Source organism: Elephantulus edwardii, unplaced genomic scaffold, assembly GCF_000299155.1.
Source record: "Elephantulus edwardii isolate Elephantulus edwardi_28Jun2011 unplaced genomic scaffold, EleEdw1.0 scaffold00073, whole genome shotgun sequence".
NCBI classification, from domain to species: domain Eukaryota; kingdom Metazoa; phylum Chordata; class Mammalia; order Macroscelidea; family Macroscelididae; genus Elephantulus; species Elephantulus edwardii.
In genome coordinates, this window is record NW_006399823.1 from 12,340,774 (window position 1) to 12,361,513 (window position 20,740).

The 20,740-nt window shown below is 40.7% G+C and overlaps 1 protein-coding gene across 2 annotated transcripts in view; it reads right to left on the minus strand.

The window, feature by feature from the left end:
• Window positions 1–20,740, minus strand: part of CCNY (cyclin Y) — a 303,704-nt gene that overhangs the window by 115,266 nt on the left and 167,698 nt on the right. Inside the window, exon 2 of one of the 2 annotated variants that reach the window (XM_006888915.1) lies at window positions 10,136–10,210. The exons of the other annotated variant lie outside the window; for it this stretch is intronic. Coding sequence (XP_006888977.1) covers window positions 10,136–10,210 — 75 coding nt within the window. The remainder of the gene's footprint in view (window positions 1–10,135; window positions 10,211–20,740) is intronic. 2 annotated transcript variants of the gene reach the window in all.

Sequence of the window (20,740 nt, forward strand, 5' to 3'; positions counted from 1 at the left end):
CATAACATACAGAGAGTATACGGACATACAGAAATTTGCAAGCAATGGCACATGACAATTTAAATAAACATTACTAAAAGCGAACCTAATTTGCTGCTGTGCAAACTTTCATCTGAAGCACAGTGTCACTGTAAAAATAAAATAAAATGGGTAAAGAAAAAGGAAGGTCAACTGCAAATCTCCTTTACAAACAAAAAATGACAACATACACACCAAGAGTGGTTCAAGTGAATGGACCTATCCCTCATGTGTGAGGAGCTTCTGGTTTCCTTTGTTGTTTTAGTGGCTCTCTTATCATGAAATTCTTCAATGAAATACAATATGAGTTAATGTTGCAGAAAACAATTATTCTGTGTTTGAGTAAAATACACATAAGGTCAATTCAGCTGTTTCTGTCTTGGGCTGTCGAGTCATAACAGATCCACAGCTGACCCTCCAGAGGGTTTTCAGAGGCTATGACTAGCACAGAAGAGTCTGTCTATCTTTCCCCAGAGTAGTAACTGGTAGATTCAAACCATCTGCCTTTGAGGTGATAGTGCAACTTCTTACCCACTAAACCACCAGAGCTCCCTATCATTCAGCTATTGTCACTCGGTGACCTTCTCCTGTACTGCCATTCTTAGCATCTCTGACATTACTTCTTGTTGTTATGTCCCATCAAGCTGAGTACAATTCATAGTGACCCTATGAACAATGGCTCTGAACCTATCCTAGCCTGTACCATCCTCATCACCTCTGACATACTTGAGCTCATAGCTTCAGTCACTGTGTCAATTCATCTCATTGGAGTTTTCCTCTGTTTCTCTGATCTTCCACCTTTCCTAGCATGACATCCCTTTCCAAGGCCATGTTCCAGTTATTAGTGGATGTCTGCAGCTGTTCTTCCTCATTTTTGATGAGTATCTTCCAAACTGAGGGTTCTTTCGTTTGTGATAAAACTGTCCATATAACTGTGCTCTACTGCGCATAGGCATTTTGAGGGTTTTTTTTTCTCAGAAGTGGCTGGCCAATCCATCTTGCTACTCTGTCTTAATCTGGGAGCACCACCTTAGTACAGCATCTGACAAACAAGGCTTTAACCATGAGAACAGATGATAAACAAGCAAATATATACATACTGCTGTTATGTACCACAGAGTCAGAACTGACCAACAGCTGACCTTCTGGCAGGTTTTTAGGTGCAGTTAACTGCACAATAGGAGACTGCCCATCCTTCTCCTGAAGAGCAGCTGGTGGCCTCAAACTGCATGTCTTTGGGATTGCAATACATCTTCTTGACACTAGGCCACCAGAGCTCCTTTCCTATCTAAAACAACAACACACAAATTACTCCCCTAACATAAGAAACCGACTGGTATGTTTAGTACACTGACAGAGAACTGACAGAAATTGAGGCTGGGTTAATTAGAAGCCACAGTAACAGGGATTATCGTCGTTTATGTCAGATGAATCTTGACTGAAAGTAGAGAATACCAGAAGAAGGTCTATTTTTATTCTATTGAATATGCAAAGTCATTTGACTATGTGGATCATAACAAACTATGACTAACATTGAAAGGATTGGAAATTTCACAATTAATTGTACTTATATAAAAATCTATACCTATAGTAAGAAGCTATTGTCTTAATAGTGCAAGGAACACTGCACGGCTCAAAATCAGGAAATTGTACATCTAGGCTGTATCCTTCCCCCATAGCTATTCAACCTGTAGGCTGAGCAAATCATAAGTAAAGGCAGACTTTATGAAGAAGAGTGTCACCATCAGGATTGGAGGTAGACTTATCAACAACCTGCATTATGCAGATGACACAACCTTGCTTGATGAAGGTGAAGAGAACCTCAGGTGCTTGCTTCAGAAGGTCAATGACTGCAGCTTTCAATATGGATTATATTTCAACATCAAAAAACCCCTAAAAATCCTCACTACTACGCCAGTACACAACATTATGATAGCTTTAGAAAACACTGCAATTGTCAACTATTTCATCTTGCTTGGATTCACAATTCGATACTCTTGGTATCAGTGGTCAGGAGATCAAGAGATGTACATCCCTGAAAAAGGCTGGTGTTAAGGATCTTTTCAAAGTCCTAGGGAGCAATAATACCAGTTTAAAGACTACAATGCATCAATCCAACATTTTATAATCACCTGCTATGCATCTGAAAACTGGACAATGAATAAGGATGACAGGCGAAGAATCGGTGTATTTTAGTTGTGGTGTTGAAGAAGAGTGCTGAATATCCCATGGACTTCCAAGAGAACAAAGAGTTAGGTCTAGAAGAAAGCTCCTTGGAGGCAGGGATGAAAAAGCTTTGTCTCATACTCTGGACATAGTTTTAGGAGAGTTTATTCCTTGGAGAGGGACATCATGCTTGGAAAAGTTCAGAGTTAGCGAAGAAAAGGTAGATCCTCAATGAGAAGTATAGATACCGTGTTTGCAGAAATGGTCTCAAATGTGTCAAGGATGATAAGGATGTTCCAGGATAGGAAAGCGTTCAGATATAATGTTCACAGGATCACTATGAGTCATAATGAACTTGACAACTCTTAACAACAATAATTATGCAATCACTCCACTTTATTGTTGGAGATTTCCAATCTCTTTCTAAATTGTGAGGTAAAAGTTCCATTTGATAAAGGATTTCAGCAGTCAAGATACATAATGCCTTAAATTAAACCTTGGCAACAGATGACAGAGAAAAACCATGTTAGTGGGCTTGCTTGTCACACTAGGGAGTACTGGAGGGAGTGTCCTCTGAAACTGTTAAGAGACCTGAAATGACAAAAGAACTACTTGGCCTTGTCTGCGGTATCAAAGGTTTATCATTCAAAATGTCTTTCCTAGTCAATTATTATTTATTTTGTGCTGAAACATTTCTTGTATAAATGAGAGAGGATTAGAGTAGGATACAAGCCCCACCCCACGAGAGGCTTATATAATAAGCCTATGGGACCTTACGTTAGTGCTCTCTTTTTGGAAATTCACTTTTCAGTTACATTGCAACTGACACTCCACAATGCTCACCAGTATCTGCAAAAACCCTCCTGCATTCCTACAGTCCCGTGAGTCATTCCCCTGACAGGTCTGAGCCTCTGGGAGAGCTTTCAGCAAATCACCAAGTCCAAGACACATAGAGGAATGAAGGATCTGAACAAAGGAATGAATGTTGATGTTGGAAATCATCATACAGCAAATCAAACATTTAGGAAGCTGATGACCCTGCACTTCTTGCAACTGGTCTGCTATTAATCTTAACAGAACAAATTACGAATATACCCTGGAACCAAACAGCAGCTGCCCTCACTCATGACCATCAACCACAAAAGGTGCCCTAGCCATGAACACATAGACTACGGGAAGAGGACCAGAACCTTAAGGAGAGCTGAGAAGAGTCAAATGCAAACCATCTGAAAGGTATTGCATAGTTTATAGTCACAAATTACATTATTTCTTCAAATTAAAAAAGGGAAGTGGAGAATGAGACCTAATTCTGAACTGACTTGAGCATTCTCAGGAGTATGCGCACTTTTTTAAAAATCCAAATGAAGAACTATCACAATTAAGTCAAGAAGATGTCCTGGTTTGTCCAGTTTTCCTTCATTCACTCATTCCAGCGGAGTGCATAATCTGTGCCAGGCATCAAGCAGGCGACAGAGGACACGGAGTTTGGTAATTACATGTTTCCTTCCCTCTAGGAGCAAGCAACCAAATAAGAGAGGTAGTTTTAAATACTCCCACCTGGTTCTCAGAAAGGCCGTATTTGAGACACTGTTTGAGCTCACAAAGGCCTCACTGAACCTAACAAGGGGTCAAGGAAACTGTCCACAGAGGAAGTGATAGCAGAAATGAGCCTCAAGGAATTATGTAGAGTCGAGGAAGACAGAAGGGGAAATCCAGATAGATGCAAAGGAACAGAAGGTCAAGGGGCAAATTTACGGAAGTGGAAGAGATTCCGTATGGGGAAAGTTTAAAAAGAAATTATTACTAAGTCATTCTGGCTCACAGTGAGCCCACCAGAACCAAAGAGAAGTTTGTTCCACAGAGTTTTCAATGGTAGGATTTTTGGAAGTAGATCTGCAGACTTTTCTTCTGAACTGGCTTTGTAGAACTTGAAACTCTCAACCTTTCAGTTAGTTGTCAAGTGATTAAGCATTTATGCCACCTATTTATGGCTATAATTCAGTGGTATAAAAAGAAAAAAGGAAGTAGGTAGTGATAAGATCACAAAGTGCCTTGTTCACTAAAGTGCTTAGAATTTAATTGGAAGGCAACTTGGTGGTTGGTAGGAACACTTGCAGTAAGTTACTACCAGAACCGATTTACATTGAGCCCCATCACCAGCAGAGGCAGGGCTGGAGAGAGGTGTGGTCAAAAGAGAGCCTTTCAGTCCGGGGAGGCTGCTTCAGTGATCCACGTGAGAAATTAAGAATTCAAATTGTGGTGGCAATGGGAATAGGAAAGAGAAATAAGATTCAAAAGATATCTAAAAAGTGAAAAAACTCTAGATTGCCTCTAACGCAAAAGTATGCTAGTGGAAGTTTCACAAATCTCTGGGGGGAAAATGCCCTGACCTAGGCTTTATTTTTAGATGTTGTCCAGTTGACTCTGACTCCTAGTAACCTTTCATATAGCAGATCAAATAAAATCTTACCCAACCCTGTATTATCTTCACAATCTCTGCCCACTGTTGCAATCACCATGTCAATCTGTTTCATTAGGGGTCTTGCTCTCCTTCAACTGATTCTCTACTTTTCCAAGCTAGATGTCCTTTTCCAAGGTCTGGCCCCTCCTGATGACAGGCTTGAAGTAAGTGAGATGAATTCTCATCACTCATGCCTTAGGAGCACCCTGCTGCACTTTTCCCCAGGACAGCTTTATTTATTATTTTGGCAGTCCATGGTGTATATTCAATCCTCTTTAATATCACAACTCAAAGGTCTTCCTTTCATTCTATGGTCTTCCTCATTCACTGTCCAACGTTACAAATACTCTCACTGCAGCTATTTCAAGCTCGTTCCAATGATGTCAGAAAACATGGAGCTGGGAAGTGGTGTGCACACCTTGCTTCAGGCTCATGACTTGATAGGAGAAATGAGAATAGGGAAGAGAAAAATTCAAAGCCTTCCCTAGTATAAGAAACTGGGAGAGCTAGGAAATACAGGAAGTACATTTGTGCTGCTGTTGCTGCTGCTGTTACGTGCCATCGAGTTGCCTGTAACTCACAGCAACCTAATGTACATTAGCTGTGAACTCTTCCCTATGCCGAGTCAATCTCATTGTCTCCGACAGATCTAATCCCATTTCTTCAATGAGTCAACCCATCTCATCCTGGGTCTTCCTCACTGCACTGTCCCTTCACTCTTCCATGCATGATGTCCTTCTGCAAAGACTGATCTTTCCTGGCCATGTGGCCAGAGTATTTAAGATTGTTGTTATGTGCCATCGAGTCGTTTCCGACTCATAGCGACCCTATGCACAACAGCTCTAAACCCTGCTCTATCCTGCGCCAACCGCACCATCTCTGACACACCCATCCCGATTACCCCAGTCACCGAATCAATCCATCTCATAGAGGGTCTTCCCCTCCTGCGCCGTCCCTCCACCCTCCCAAGCATGATGTCCCTCTCCAAGGACCCGTCCCTCCTGGCAACACATCCAAAGTATGTCAGACGAAGCCCCAGAATCCTTGCCTCCAAGGAGTAGCTTGGTTTAATCCTCTCCAAGATGAATCTGTTTGTTTTCCTGGCAGTCCATGGTACATTCAGTACCCTTCTCCAGCACCACAGCTCAAAAGCATCCACTCTCCTTCTGTCCTCCCTAGTCATAGTCCAACTCTCTGATGCATAACAAGCGATTGCAAATACTATGGCCTGTATCAGGCGCACCTTAGTCTCCAGAGAGACACTGTTGCTCCTGAGTACCTTTGAGAGGTCCCTAACAGCAGACTTTCCCATCATGATACGCTTTTTGATTTCCTGACTGCTGGTGCCAAGAGTGTTGACTGTGGAGCCGAGCAAACTGAAGCTGTGAACACTCTCAATCTCTTCGTCATCCATCCTGACGCTGCTAATTGGTCCAGTGGCGAGAATCTTTGTCTTCTTGACATTGAGCCTCAGTCCTTGACCCTTCGCAGCAAGTGCATGAGCTCCTCCTCAGTTTCAGCAAGCAGGGTTGTGTCATCTGCATAACGCAGATTGTTAATAGATCTTCCACCAATCCTGATGCCACAATTCTCCTCATAGAGCCCAGCCTCTCGGATAATCTGCTCTGCATACATGTTGAGCTTCAAAATCCCTGCCTCCAGGGAGCAACTTGGTTTCACCGTCTTCGGGACAGACTTGTTTGCTCTCTTGGTAGTCCATGGTATGTTTAAGACTCCTCTCCAGCACCACAACTCAAAGGCATTGACACTTCTATCATCCTTAGTTATTGTCCAGCTCTCTCATGCATAGCAAGTAACTGTGAAGAACATAGCCTATGTCGGTGCACACTTAAGTCTTCAGACTGACATCATTGCTCTTCAGCACTCTAGAGAGGTCCCTGACAGCAGACTTTCTCAATGCAATCTGTCTTCTGATTTCCTGACTGTTGGTACCAAAAGTGCTGATTGTGGAACCAAACAAGCTCAAGTTGTTAACAATCTCAATCTCTTCTCTGCCCATCATGAAGCTACCAAATAGCCCACTGGTGAGAACCTTTGTTTTCTTGATGTTGAGCCTCAATCCATATTGAAGACTATTGCCCTTGACCTTCTGCAGCAAATGCCTCATGTCTTCTTCCATTTCAGCAAGCAGGATTGTGCCATCTGATAGATAAGTCTTCCTCCAAACCTGATGTCACATTCCTCTTCATAAAGTCCTCCCAAATAACCTGGTCTGCATATAGACTGAAAAGGTAGGAAGACAGAATGCATCCCTGATGCACACCTTTCCTGATTCACTATCATGCAATGTTTCCCTGCTCTGTTCTGACTACTGCTTCTGGGTCCAAGTATAGGTTTCTCACAAGTACAATTAAGTGTTCTGGGATTCTCATTCTGCTAAATGTTAGTCACAATTTTTTGTGATCCACACAGTCAAATGCCTTTGCATAGTCAATGAAACACAGAAAGACATTCCTCTGGTACTCTCTGTTTTCAGCCAAGATCCATCGAACGTGGACTATGATGTCTCTAATGCCACAGCCTCTTCTAAAGCCAGCCTGCACCTCTGGCAGTTTTCTGATGAATTATTGTTCCAGTTGTTTTTGGATAATCTTCAACAGGATCTTGCTTGCATGTGATATTGGTGATACTATTCGATAATTTCCACACTTATCAGGTCACCTTTTTTTGGAATGGGAATAAATATAGATCTCTTCCAGTCAGTTGGCCAGGTGGTTGTCCTCCCGATGTCTTGATCTGGTGAGTTTGTCAAGTCTCATTAGTGCTACTAAGTACTAGTTTAGACATACTGCACTAGAGGAACCACAGGCCTTCATTGTATATATGCCTAAAAGATAACTCACACTCTCACACACACTCTCTCTCTCTCTCTCTCTCTCTATATATATATATATACACACACAGAGAGAGAGATATACATACACACACACACACACAGACACACATATACATATATATCTGAACACTGAAAAGGAAAGTCTAGCTAGACATATGGCTGGTAGGAAGCCATGAGGAATTTTGGGCAGGAAAAAAAGATAAGATGACAAATGAAAGAAAAACAAATGAAATGACAAATGAAAGAAAGAAAACTATAGCAGGCTAAAAATTCAGTGGAAAGATGGCATAGAAACTATCACTAAGCACAGCAGTAGTGGCAGTAAAGACTTAATTATTTTTCCTTCTCTGGTTTTAATCTGAAAGATTCAAATATGTCTACATGTGGAATAGAAAGATCCAATATTCAAACAAAGAAAAAAAAAAGTAAAAGTGGCTGGTACTCTGATGTTTCTGGAAAGAAGTGAGGGGGGAAAAAAAGAAGAAATGAGATATAGAGCAAAGTTGACAGGTGAAATATGCTTCCCTAAGCTATTTCTAGAGCAACTCCTCTCCTATGTCAGTTTCTTTCACCCCAACATTCAAGATACATATCATGTACTTCCAAGTGCTATTACAAGTCCATAAGAATCTTGTTATGACTGCTAGCCAGCCACGGTTATTATCTAAGCGATGTTGGTTTCTGTACTCTGAATTTATCTTATCACTTCTTTCCACGACACTACCATAGAGTGTCTGCAATACCACTTTCCTTCCCACCTAATATCTTACCCGTTCTCTAAGTTTGGGCTGGGGCCGGGGTGCGGAGGGTGCTCTTTTGGACTCAATTGTAAAGACTTTACCTTCATCCACAGTAAGTTGGCCTCTGTCCCTGGATCCTCAGACAAAACCTTTGGGGTAACTAAGGTGCCTGTCTTGTCAGAGAACTGTAGGTCACACCTGAGGATCTGGGCAGGTGAATGGGAGCTGGCCAGATCAGAAAACATTCAACTAAGAGGTCAGTATCAACTGGAAACAGTAAATATGGTTTATATTCTAGACTCAATCTGAAGCGCTCTCTCACTGGCCAAGGGAAGAGAGGTACCCTTTTCAGAGACCTGGAACAATCTCACTGCAAATCCTCCTAGACTTCTTATATGTCTCTTCCTCATGAGGACCCAGTTTTGTACCCTTTTGCTATCATAAATTTGTAATCATGTAGCACTCTCTGTGAATTCTGTGACTTGTTTAAGCAAATTAACTCCAAAGAGGAGTAGCCAGCAGGTCAAAATGATGGCTGTGCAGGCTTCTGAATTAGTGGCTGGCACCTGCTGATTTGGCAGTATAAAAGGCAATGTCCATTTAATCTGTGAAATCTGCTCTAGCTTCATGTGATACGTAAGAGAGAGAAAGTGTATCACATGGCTAACTGATATAAAAAATGACTTACAGGCAGGCAGGTGGGGACTGAATGAAATTGTCATATTCTAGGGAACAAATTAAAGTTGACTATTATCCACAAAGTTATCCAAACACTAATACATTGAAAATTTCATTCACATTTTTCCACTTAAGAACACACTTATTTTTCATCACTGTGTCAATTATTTTTCAAATCAAGTCAATCTACTCACAGATCACAGAACTGGTCAAAGGGGAAGATCCTCAATGATACGGATTGACACAGGGACCATAGCAACAGAATCAAAAGTGTCAGAAATGATGAGGATGGCTCAGGGTAGGACAAAGGATGACCACATTCCTCATAGGTCACTGTGAGTTATATATTCAACGTCACCTAACAACAGCTATTACAACATGCCAAAACTGTTACCAAACCATTACTAAAGAGTTAACAATTCTTATCTAAATGAATTTAATTTCTTAAATATGTCTGACTATGTCTAGTCAAGATGAACTCATGAAGAATTTTAACATCCTGATTACTATAATATATGGTTCTACAAGAACCCAACTAAGATTTGTATTCACTGTATTGTGTTTATGTATCTTCTCTTTTGAAGCCAAAGGCCTGGAGACTGTCAGATAAACCAGAAGCTGAAAAGACAGAAAAAATCCCGGGGACAGGGGGTGGGAGAAAATCCTACCCTACACTATGGATGAATTAAAAGATCACAGGGTCTGTAAGAATACTCAGATCATACAGCATGTGAACAGAAAAACCAAACAAAAAGTCTTCCCCAAGTGGGCTGGTTCAATTTGATTTTCAAATGACACAATACAAGTAGTTAATGGTGCTTTCTTTTAAGGATTAGGTTTTGCTTTCTTTTACATACAGTCCAATCAAATACTTACTTCTGATGTTCTGAGATGTGTGCAAATTTCAACTGTTAAAGGAATGTTTCTGATTCTCAGAGTAGAAACTCCAGTTATAAAATGTACACAGAAGCACTCCAACTGACAGACAATAAGAGTAATGGCTTCTAACAGGGGGTTTAAAAACTTTAACTTACTACAAACAAACCTCAAGGAGTGATGGTCAAACAATATGCAGGGGGCATGGGAGTGGTAAAGAGCATTCTATTTTTCCTTTAAAAATCAAAATGAGTTGGAAAATCAAGACTTTAGACAAGTATCAACATTATTAGTCTTTTAAAATTTTCTTTACAAAATATAAATAAATTGGTAACTTACCGTCCGTCTGAGATTTACTGAGGAATATTGTGCTGGCCCGAGGATGGTCTGAAGGATTGAATTCCATGTTCAAATCTGAAAAAAATGAAAATATAAACATAAATAACCATCTGATAACCAAAGAGAGACTAATTTTACAATTTTATAGCCAGAAATTGCTAATACATTCAAGGACTTAGAAATCTTACAGCTACTGAATTAACACCTCAATTAAAACTACTGCCATGTGGTGGTGGTACTGTGTCCTGCCTAGTCGGAACAGGCTCTTAGTGGACTCCCCAGCAGATTTTCACATGCTATAAAGAAAGAAACTGAAAGGAAGAAACTGCCCATTTTCCAAGGAGCAGCTGGTGGATTCCAATCACGTGCCTTGTTAAGGCAAATCCTTAAGGCTAGGCCACCAGAGCTCCCTACTGCTATGTAGAAATCTTAAAATTAGATTTTAAAAATGAGGACACTCTCTTGGACATCTGTTAACCTAAAACTCTCTTTATTCTGAGAGAGTATGCTTTGCACGCAAGAAAATAAATAGCAGGATAGAATTTTAACACATATTTAAGAGTTATATTAGACATATAAGTAAATGGTACTTTCTTGTCAAATGTGATTAATAAGATAAGGTATCTCAGCTATTGGTCCAGAATCACAGCCCAATAATATGCTTAATTAAGACTGTTATTTTCTAAAACAACAAAATTTAGTCCTTAGAATAAAGGCTGGGGGTGGGGTGGGGACAGTCTCTGGGCCCAACCGAAGCCACACATATGTCTTATTTGAAGCATATACATTTTTTATTATTTTTTAAAATTTACACCACTATCTTGAAATTCACTCAAACTCCTCCTTGCCCTGAGTCGGAACAGATTCACAGCTGATTTTCTAGCAAATTTTCAGAGGCGTCTATCACAGGGGAAGAGATTGTCTACCTTCTTCCTTAGAGCAGCTGGTGAACTGGTATTACCAGAGAGGTGCCACCTCTGAGACAGCAGGGTAACCAACTGCCTACCTGCTAGATCACAAGAGCTTCCCATGCAGAAATTAGGACACTTTAAAAACATATTCTTTTTTAAAAAAATGAATGTTACAACCCAGTTTTCTAGATCATGTGGTAACATGAGACACCATCTCAAATGGTCACAATCACCTGTAGCCAGGAAAGACATCACTGAATCCGTGAGATGTCTCCAGTTCTCCTATTCAGACACACAGCATCCTCCTCTCACTTCTGTGGCTTCCTAGTTCCCACAGAAGGTAGCCATGGTGGTCTGCTGGCTAAGGAGCTGTGCTATCAACCCAAAGACCCAAGGTCTGAATCCACCAGCTGATCTTTGGGACAAAAATGGTCACTCTCCTCCTCAGTGATTTAAAGAGTCTGAAAACCTGCTGGAGGGTCAGCTATGAGTTAGTTCTGACCCAAGGACATTTATATATAGGCATGCAGGAATACTAATTTTTAAAATTACTACATAACTTGGGAGAACATTATGCTAACTGAAATAACTCAGGTCCCTAAGGACAAATACTAAAATCATTATTGTAGAAATAGATAACTGTACAACACATATGAGGATCCAAGGGGGCGATGGTAGGAACAGGGAGGTGATGATGGGAAGAGGGGTAATCATAGGTTTGCACAATGTGATAGGTAGAGGGAGGGGTGCATAAAGGAAATGGGAAAGATCAATGTATATGAGCTTTGTAAGGAAACCAGTGTAAAATAAAAATTTTATTTCAAAAATAAGATTGGTTCCCACCCCTGGTGGTGTATTAAAGAATTTAGCTACTAACAAAAACGTAAGCAGTTTAAACCCACCAGCCACTCTTACAGGAGGAAAAAGATGAAGCAATGTGCTTCCACAGAGACTCACACAGCCTCGGAAACACTATGGGCTGTTCTACTCTAACTCCGGGGGTCACTGTGAATGTCAACGTGATGGCACTGGATTCGGGGTTTAGCGCTCACGGTCACTTGGCTTTGTGATACCCACCTCAAAACAATCTTCCAAGGCTACAGTCTTGTAAAGTTTTATATAAACAGCTTGGAAATCCATTACATAAGAGTTTTTCAGGTTTAAAGAAAAAGAAATAGATTCCAAGGGGAAAGAACAACTAAGCAAAATAGAAAAATTAAGTTGGAGGACGGAAGAGACTAAAATTATTAGATGCCAGAAAGGTCCTCTCGATCTGTAAATAAACAAATATTTTTTAAAATGTAAAATAAAATGTATATACATGATTGTATGAAATACAATGTAAACAAAAGACTGTATAAAACAATGTTTATGAATTAAACATACTGTAAAAGTATTATTATATGAAAACCAGTAAAATAATTTTTTTTAATTACTTTGGGTTCAATTATTTCAATACATTTTGAAAGAACCCTAGTCAAGACCACTAAAGCAGATGGTCTTTCTCCTTGCATTAGCTGCTAATCAAATCAAAGATAAAAAGAAAGAAAAATCAACCAAGGGCATCTGTATATTGCTGGCAATAAATACGCTATAAGTTATCCAAGTAGATGCATCCTCAGCAAAGCACTGATGTTGGGCTATTATTCCTATATTTACCAATGGGCTTCTGACCTCTCACTTGGTTCTTGCTTAAAGAAATGCCCATTTAATGGCAAACAAATGCTGCTGCTCCAAGTACCTGAAGTTTCCTACTCTGGGAACTATGTAAAAGTATAGCATTTCACAACTATAGGGAATAAGGAGTTCTGATTGGGGTGGGGGGAGCTAAGTAGTGAAAATTATTCTTTATAAAGGCTTTTTTCTGCTGAATTGGCATCCTATTACACACAGGTTAACTAAATAGCAAATTGGGAGCTCTGGTGGTCTGGCAGGTAAGAAGTTGCTCTGCCAACCCATAGGCACGCAGTTCAGATTCCCAGAGGCTCTCAGGTGAAAGACAGGCAATCTCCTCCTGCGTGATTTACAGCTTCTGAAAATCTGCCAGAGTCAGCTATTATCTGGCTTCCATTCAACAGTAATGGGAGTGAGAGTGGGGGACAGAGTGGTATGAGGGAAGGAGGCAGAACGTGCTAGCTGGCAAGTTAAATATGCTAAGCTCTTTTTTGGAGATTTATGCATACGAAAAGCAGAAGAGCAAGTGTGTAATACTATCCCTGATGAATGCTGTTCATCTTAAAAACTTAAACCGGTGGTTTCCATAAATGAAACACATAACGTAACTGCCTGGAGCAACACCAAGAAATCAATCTTCAATGGGATGACCACAGGTCCCCCTTAAAATCGGCCTTCTTCCCTGTCAATTCTGACTCATCTATTAGACTAATTTTCTTTGAGATTCAATTTACTCTTGAAACTGGTAGGAGTTTATGCAACATCAAAAGCATAAAATGTAAAGCTTTCCTTTATCATAACCTAAACAATGCAGGACTACCATTCTCTGTAGCAGTCCTGATCACCTAATAATGAGTATTCATTGACACTGGTTTATCTGGCTCCTAACGGAATGGCAGAGTAGAACCCATCAGCCACTCCTAAGGAAACAGACATAGTAATCTATGTGGCAGCCCTGCAGGACAGTTCTGCTGTGCTCTGTAGGGTCACCAGGAAACATAACCAACTCCACACAGGCTCGGTTTTAGTTTTGGGTTAGTGGTATAATTGTTAAACCTTTGGTTGCTAATCAAAGGGTCAGTGGTTCCAACACACCAGCAACTAAAAGCAACATAAAAGGCTTACAGATGTGCCTCCCATAAAAATTACTGCCTAATAACAGTGTCTCAGAAAGTTGAGATCCTATTGTAAAGTTCTGGAAAACAGCTGCAAAATATCTGGAGATTAGCATTCGGCGTGATAACACACAAACCCCACCACTGCCAAATTATGCTTTTTACTACAATACATGCAAGTTATGAAAACTCTAAACAGAGCATTCCTGTAAATAATAGCAGATCTAAATGTTCAAATACCATACTACCGTGAGTAATCTCCACCCGTGAGATTTACAGCCTCTGCAAATCCACCGAAGACTCATCCATGAGTCAGTTCTGACTTGACAGAAATGAGTACATGTCATTAAGAGAAGAATGTGGCATAATATTTTGGGGAGAAGTATGTCTGTAGAGGAAATATGTTAAGTGAATATATACCAATATTTGGGGGGAGCAGTAGTTGTTAGTTGAGTTAATCCCCTGTAAAAGGAAAAATCTCATGTGTGCAGAATAGTAGCACTAGGGATTTTCAATGGCCTTTCAGAAGCCATTTTTATCACACCTGTCTTCTGAATACCAACCATGAAGTCACTAGTGAGTTACTTAATTAACCTTTTGCATCAACTATGAACTTCAAATTACCTTTGAATAACGTGATGAAGCCATTTCCACTCTTCTTTTTTTCCCTAGGTTTTCTGCATTAAACAATTTATCTGCTGGTTTGCTGCTGTGTGACATTTAGTCAGAATCAACTCATAGCTGAGCCTCCAGTAGGTTTTCAGAGGCTGTAAATCACCTGAAAGGAGACTGCTCATCTTCTCCTGCACAGCAGCTCGTGGATTCAAACTCTGTGCCTTTGAGTGGGCAGTGTTAACTCCTTACCAGTAGACCACCAAAGCTCCCTTCTTTAGTAATTTAAAAATTTTATTAAAAACAATTTGTGAAAAGTGGTTCTGCTCCCTTATTAGGGAACAGGTAAACAAACTATTTCTCCAGTACATGCTGGTGCTAGCAGGTAGGTGAAGCTATACGTTCTCTTGGCTACCGCTGTGCGTTCATTCCCCTGCTGTCAAGGGAGACTTTGGCCAATGTTAGGCTCACCGCCAGCACATCCATGACCGGGAAGAATTTTTTACAAGACTAAAAAGAGGCGCCTTCATGATTCCAACAGCATCACTTTGTCTCCACATCCTCTTATCTGAGCCTTTTACTCCACACCTGAGCCCCCCTGCTGCCAGGCAGCACTGCAGCTGTGGGACAGGGCTGAGAGGGGAAATTTAGTGCTTGCTCTTCCGTGGAGAAAGCAAGAAGGAATGGTGTTTCAGATTCTTCCTATGAAAGATAGGCACCAAGTATAATGTGAAGAACAGGTTACTATATCTTGTGTTTAATCACATATGAATCATCTCACAGGTGAACCCTGTATGGGTGAAAGACTGGCCATTTTAACCCAGAGTCCCATAGAGCAGAACTAATCAAGAGAAGCCTTAGAGATCAGAGTCATCACAATATTCAAAAAGGAGGCAGAGGAAGCTCAGAGGCCTAGGTGATGACAGTCCTACAGCCAGGACACCAGTTTTCTGCTAGAATTAGAGTCTAGAGCTTCCCAGTATCCTCACCAGGGCAGAACATGCTCCGGTCCTGACTGCCCTAGGAGGGTTCATGCTTCAGGCCTCAGAGAAGTGGAGGCTGACACATGAGAGAAAATGAACACTTTGATGCTGAGTTCCCCAAACCAATCACCTTTTTCCAAGTCTCCTCAGACTATAAATTTTAAATTCTAAGTCCAGGTTTTCACACAATGGGAAAAATGAAGGCATTCTCTGCTTCTGGAAGCAAGGCTGTGCTGCTGAGGGAGAGTTCCAAGCTCACTGGCTGATTTTATTTGGAAGCACACGTGGATTTCTATTCGTTTTGGTGTTGCTATGTACCGACCTGACTCACAGCTGGCCCTCCAGCAGGTTTTCAGAGGCAGCAAATCTCATGGGAGGAGACTGCCCACACTTCTCCCAGAGTAGCTGGTAGAGTCAAACTCCCTGCCTTTGGATTGGCAGCTCCTTACCACTAAGCTACCACAGCTCCCTCTATGAGCTTTAGAGAACACATTTTTATGAGCATTCCTGGAACAGTGGTTAGAGAGAAACATTTAACATGATGCTGGTTTTCATATCTCTCCAATCATAACAGAGACTCACATTCCACAATGTAGAGAAATAAATGCTATGCCAAAGGCTAACCGACAGCTTCCTTTGTACGAGACAATTCTGAAGGAACTGATTTCTCTGAGTTCCCTTAATGTGAAGGCCAGTGCGGGCACAACCTTGGCTTATCTAAACTAACTGAAATATGCAAAAAGGCAGAGTATAACATGAAGTGTGGGTGCTGACATTTAAACAAAAGCCTAAAACGGCCAGGTGCTTCCTCTGATTGAAGCTGAAGCAAGTAATCTCAGATCTCAAAAAGAAATATGGCTATCACCATACGTAAGGCATGTATGCCCTGGCAAGGGGATTTTGGCTTTCTGGAGAAGAGAAAATGGGAAAGGCACTGTTCACTGTTCTCAGAAGCCAATCAAAAGAACCTTGCTGGATCATTCAATGCTTTGAGTTAAAGCATGACAAAATAGCTGCTTTAGGCATGAAGAAAAGAATTCCTGCACTGCAGAGACAGGAAAAAAGACAGCCAGAACACGTAACCAAGAGCTGGGACATCGTTCAAAAAGTGCACGGTGGTCTCTGTTCAACTCAGTAAAGCTTCTGAACTAAAGGAAAATGAGCTTAAAATTAAATTGATTATCTATAAAGTTCAATGCATTTGAGCTGGAACCCCCTCAGAGCTGACCCTGAGAGTTTCCCAGGATGAAATGGGCACTGGTAGATTAGAACTGCACACCTTTGGGTTTTAGAACTGCATGCCTTTGGGTTTTGATTACACAGTTCTAATCCACCAGTTGCTTCACAGCAGAAAGATGGACAGTCTGCTCCCATGCAATTTACTGCCTCTGAAAACCTACTGGAGGGTCACCTATGTGTCTGCACTTACATGACAGCAAAAAACAACAACAACAACATTGTGATATGGGTGAAAATTTGCAGATAACATTGGTTTTCCACTCCACAGTTTGTGCCTTTTTGTTGATCGTGCTAATGTGAAACCTTTATTTGGATCAGGAGGCAGTCGTCAGAACAGAGCAAGAAAATACTACATGGTTCAAAACAGGGAAGGGTGTATGCCAGGAATGTGTCCTATCTCCATACCTTTACAACCAGTATGCAGAACAGATTATCCAGGAGGTTGGGGTTTATGAGGAAAAGTTTGGCATCAAGATTGGAGGTAGACTCATCAACAATCTACATTAGGCAGATGACACAACCCTGCTTGCTGAAACTGAGGCAGACCTGAAACACTTACTGCAGAAGGTCAAGGACTGCAGCCTTCAATATGGGTTGAAGCTCAACATCAAGAAAACAAAGATTCTCATCACTGGGCCGAGTGGCAGCATCATGATAAATGAAGAAATTAACTTCAAAACGCCATTATTTCATATTCCTAATGTAGTCTTCTATTTATTAAAGAATGGCAGAGTTATGAGCTAGAAACTAGCCTTGAGATAACCATGTTCTAAGCAGGAAAGGTAGTTTAAGAATGTCAGGGAAACCTTAAGAGTTAATGTCAATCTTTAATAATTTTCTGGCTCTCAGCAAAATCCGATTATCTTAACATATTAAGATAGATATGTTGCTGCTATGTACTGTTGAGCTGAAAGTGACTCATAGCTGATCCTCCAGTGGGTTTTCAGAAGCAGTTATTTGCAAAGAAGATGGTACATCCTTCTCCAGTGGAGCAGCTAGTATATTTGAACCATGTGCCTTTGGGTTGGCAGCACAACTCCTTACCACAAAGTCATCCTTAAGATAATAAAATACAAATATTAATAGAAAAGTAATAATTCAAATCACTCAGCTTACAGCTACTTCTAGGTGGTAAAAAAATTATCCCATTGTATTACCCATGTTGCAGGTAAGCATAAGGCATGAGTAGATCAGAGTATGCCTGCTAACCAGTTTAGTTTAGTTGTGTGTCAAGTCAGAACCGACCCAAAGCTGAACCTCCAGTGGGTTTTCAGAGGTAGTAAATTAGCAAATTGTGCAGCAGTAAATTCTTCTCCCACAGAACAGTTGGTGGATTCGAACCGCATGTCTTTGGGATTGCAGTGCATCTTCTTAACACTAGGCCACCATGTCTAATTTAGTACTATATTTTTAATGGCCAGGTCATATAATTTTTCTTTTCCACAGATGCTATAACAGAAGGGATCCACAATTGCTCATCTCAGTTTTTAAACAAGCATCAATTTTACTTCCAGTGTTACAAAGGATCTTGGTGATCAAATCATGCCTAAGAGAGAAGCAGCATCCCTCATCTATTACTAATGGTCTAGCAAATTGGGTCCGAGTAGCTGGAAAAGTTACTAGCAAAGAGGAAAACAGAAAACAACAACAAAATTTAGAATGAGATGGACTTAGTAGGGGAAAATAAAAAACAAAACACACATCCCAAACCTAGTAAAACCATTGTCATCAAGTCTTTCTGATTCACAGTGACCATATAGGTTCAGCCTCAAAAATGTGTGGTACACTGTGCTAACCAAATATTAAGCAGTTTAAATCCATCAGTTACACTGCAAGAAAAAGACAGGAAATCTCCTCTTGTTGAGATTTATAGCCCGGAAATGGATGGCAAGTGGGTTCATCTTTCGCCCACGGAGCAGCTGGTAAGTTCAAACCCTCCAGCTTTCAGTCACCATCAAGTGCTTAACCACTGCACCATTAGGGCTGCTGGGTATAGTCAAGACACAGAAAGACACCAGTATGTACAAAGCCTACACATCCCACCTCACTGCTCCTTGCTCTGCAGTGCCAGGCCCCAAACTGACCACCTTCCAAGAATTCATCTAAAAGGTCTGGGTGGTACTGCCAGGTCTAGTCAGTATCAATAGGGATCCTGTGAGTCCTTCAACATCTGGTAATTTAACAGGAGAAAGTCAACTGTCATTTATAGGTCCATCATGGTTAGCTGACAATCTCAAGGGCATAGCATTAGATGAGTTTCTTGCCTTTAGATAAATAACGGATATGGTCAAAGTTTCCATTTTAGTCAGATTCCCAAATCTGGTGACAAACTGTGAAACAACAATAAAATCAACAAATAAGGCCTGTTAATTATATTCGGATTGGCTTACTTTTATTTTTTTAGTTACAACTGCCCTAACTAAAATTCAGTGATGAGCTCCATTCACTGCTGCCAATGAGATCAAGATCTTGAGCTTGACCCAGTAGAGCCTGCTCCTTCCGCTGCTCTAGGCCAAGTCCCAGTCCCAGCAGCAGACCAGCATCCCTATTTATAACAACCACGGCTGCTGTTACTGTGGCAGCAAACTCCTAAGACTTTAATTCTAAATGACTCTACAGCCAATCTTTTGTACTCTCACTGATTTAAAATGTATTCCCTATAAACCTTCTAACACATTCAGAACTGATTTCTATTTTCTATTTCCCCCTCCTGACTGGCCCTGTCTGATGTCTGAAATATGATCTTCATGAGGTTTATTGGGCGGGACGGGTGCCTCCCTGTCAAGTCAATGTGTTGGTGTCTCTCTGTGCCCCTCTGCACTGACACATGTGACATTCTCATGTCCAACTGACTTTTCTCTCAATCTTTCCTCCTCTGTATTTCCATCACCCTGTATCTGTCTGCTTTCTCCATTTCTCTCCATTCTTACCACCTCCTCATGCTCTCTTTCTAATGTTCTATTTTCACATGAATGGAAGGGTCTAGACAAAGAGCCTAAATGAAAGCTAAATGTTCTGACAGTATGGCAGAGATAACCTGAAAGCTTTCACACTCTGAGCACTTAGAATTGCTAGATAAAATACAAAACATCTTTTTAAATGTCTAAGAGAGTTTGACAAGAATGTTAGAGAAACTACCTAACACCCAAACCAAAGTGAGGACTGAAATTTTCCAACCGGGCAATAAGAGCTGTGTGGCCATGTGAGCTAGATCCTGGCTCTATAGTGATATGTCCCGTCCTACACCTGTTACTCTGGCACAACAATTAATTCTGATTACCTGTACTCACCAAAGCACCTACATTTGGTAGACATCTTAATTTTAATGATTCTGAAAGACAGGCAGAAACCCTTAGAAAGGCCAAGAGTCGGAATCTCTATTTTTCATACAGCAAAAACCAGTGAAAAACTGAAATGGGGTGGGGTGAGGGGAAAGAAAATAAACTTTGAAACCAGGAAGAAAGGGAGAAGATGGCTTATCATGAGAGAAAGCAAAATCTCTACCCTCAGCGAACTACTCCCCCCAAAAATATTTAAAAAAAAAATCACTGAGTCTCTGAGTATCTCTAATGTTGTTTTGGAGTTCTAGTTTATTCTAAATACGTTGTCCAGGAAATGTCAGTACAATAAATTCACACCAAATACAGATAAACCAGGGTGCCTGGTAACATCTTTCTGGAAGAGCCAAGAGGTCATGTCCTTTAAAGATAAAGAGTTCGCCATCTGAAACACAGAACAAAGGAAGACACAACCCAAACAAGCAAGAATCAAGAGACACAACAAACAGCAAGATTAGGCCCTCAAGAACTCTGAATAACAGAACAAATGAATAAAGATTACAAAAGAATCAAAAACACAATAGTTAAGAAAAACAGAAAATTTTAAAGCATAAAGGGGGGAAGATACTCTAAAACAAGGAATACAGTTTTGAAAAGATCTATTCATGAACACAACACACATAGAAACACATTGTACAAACAGTCATGTAAACTTAAAATCAATGTAAGTACTATCCTGCAAATTAGACCCCACAGAAGTAGAAAATAAATGAAGAAATCAGAGTGAAGTTCA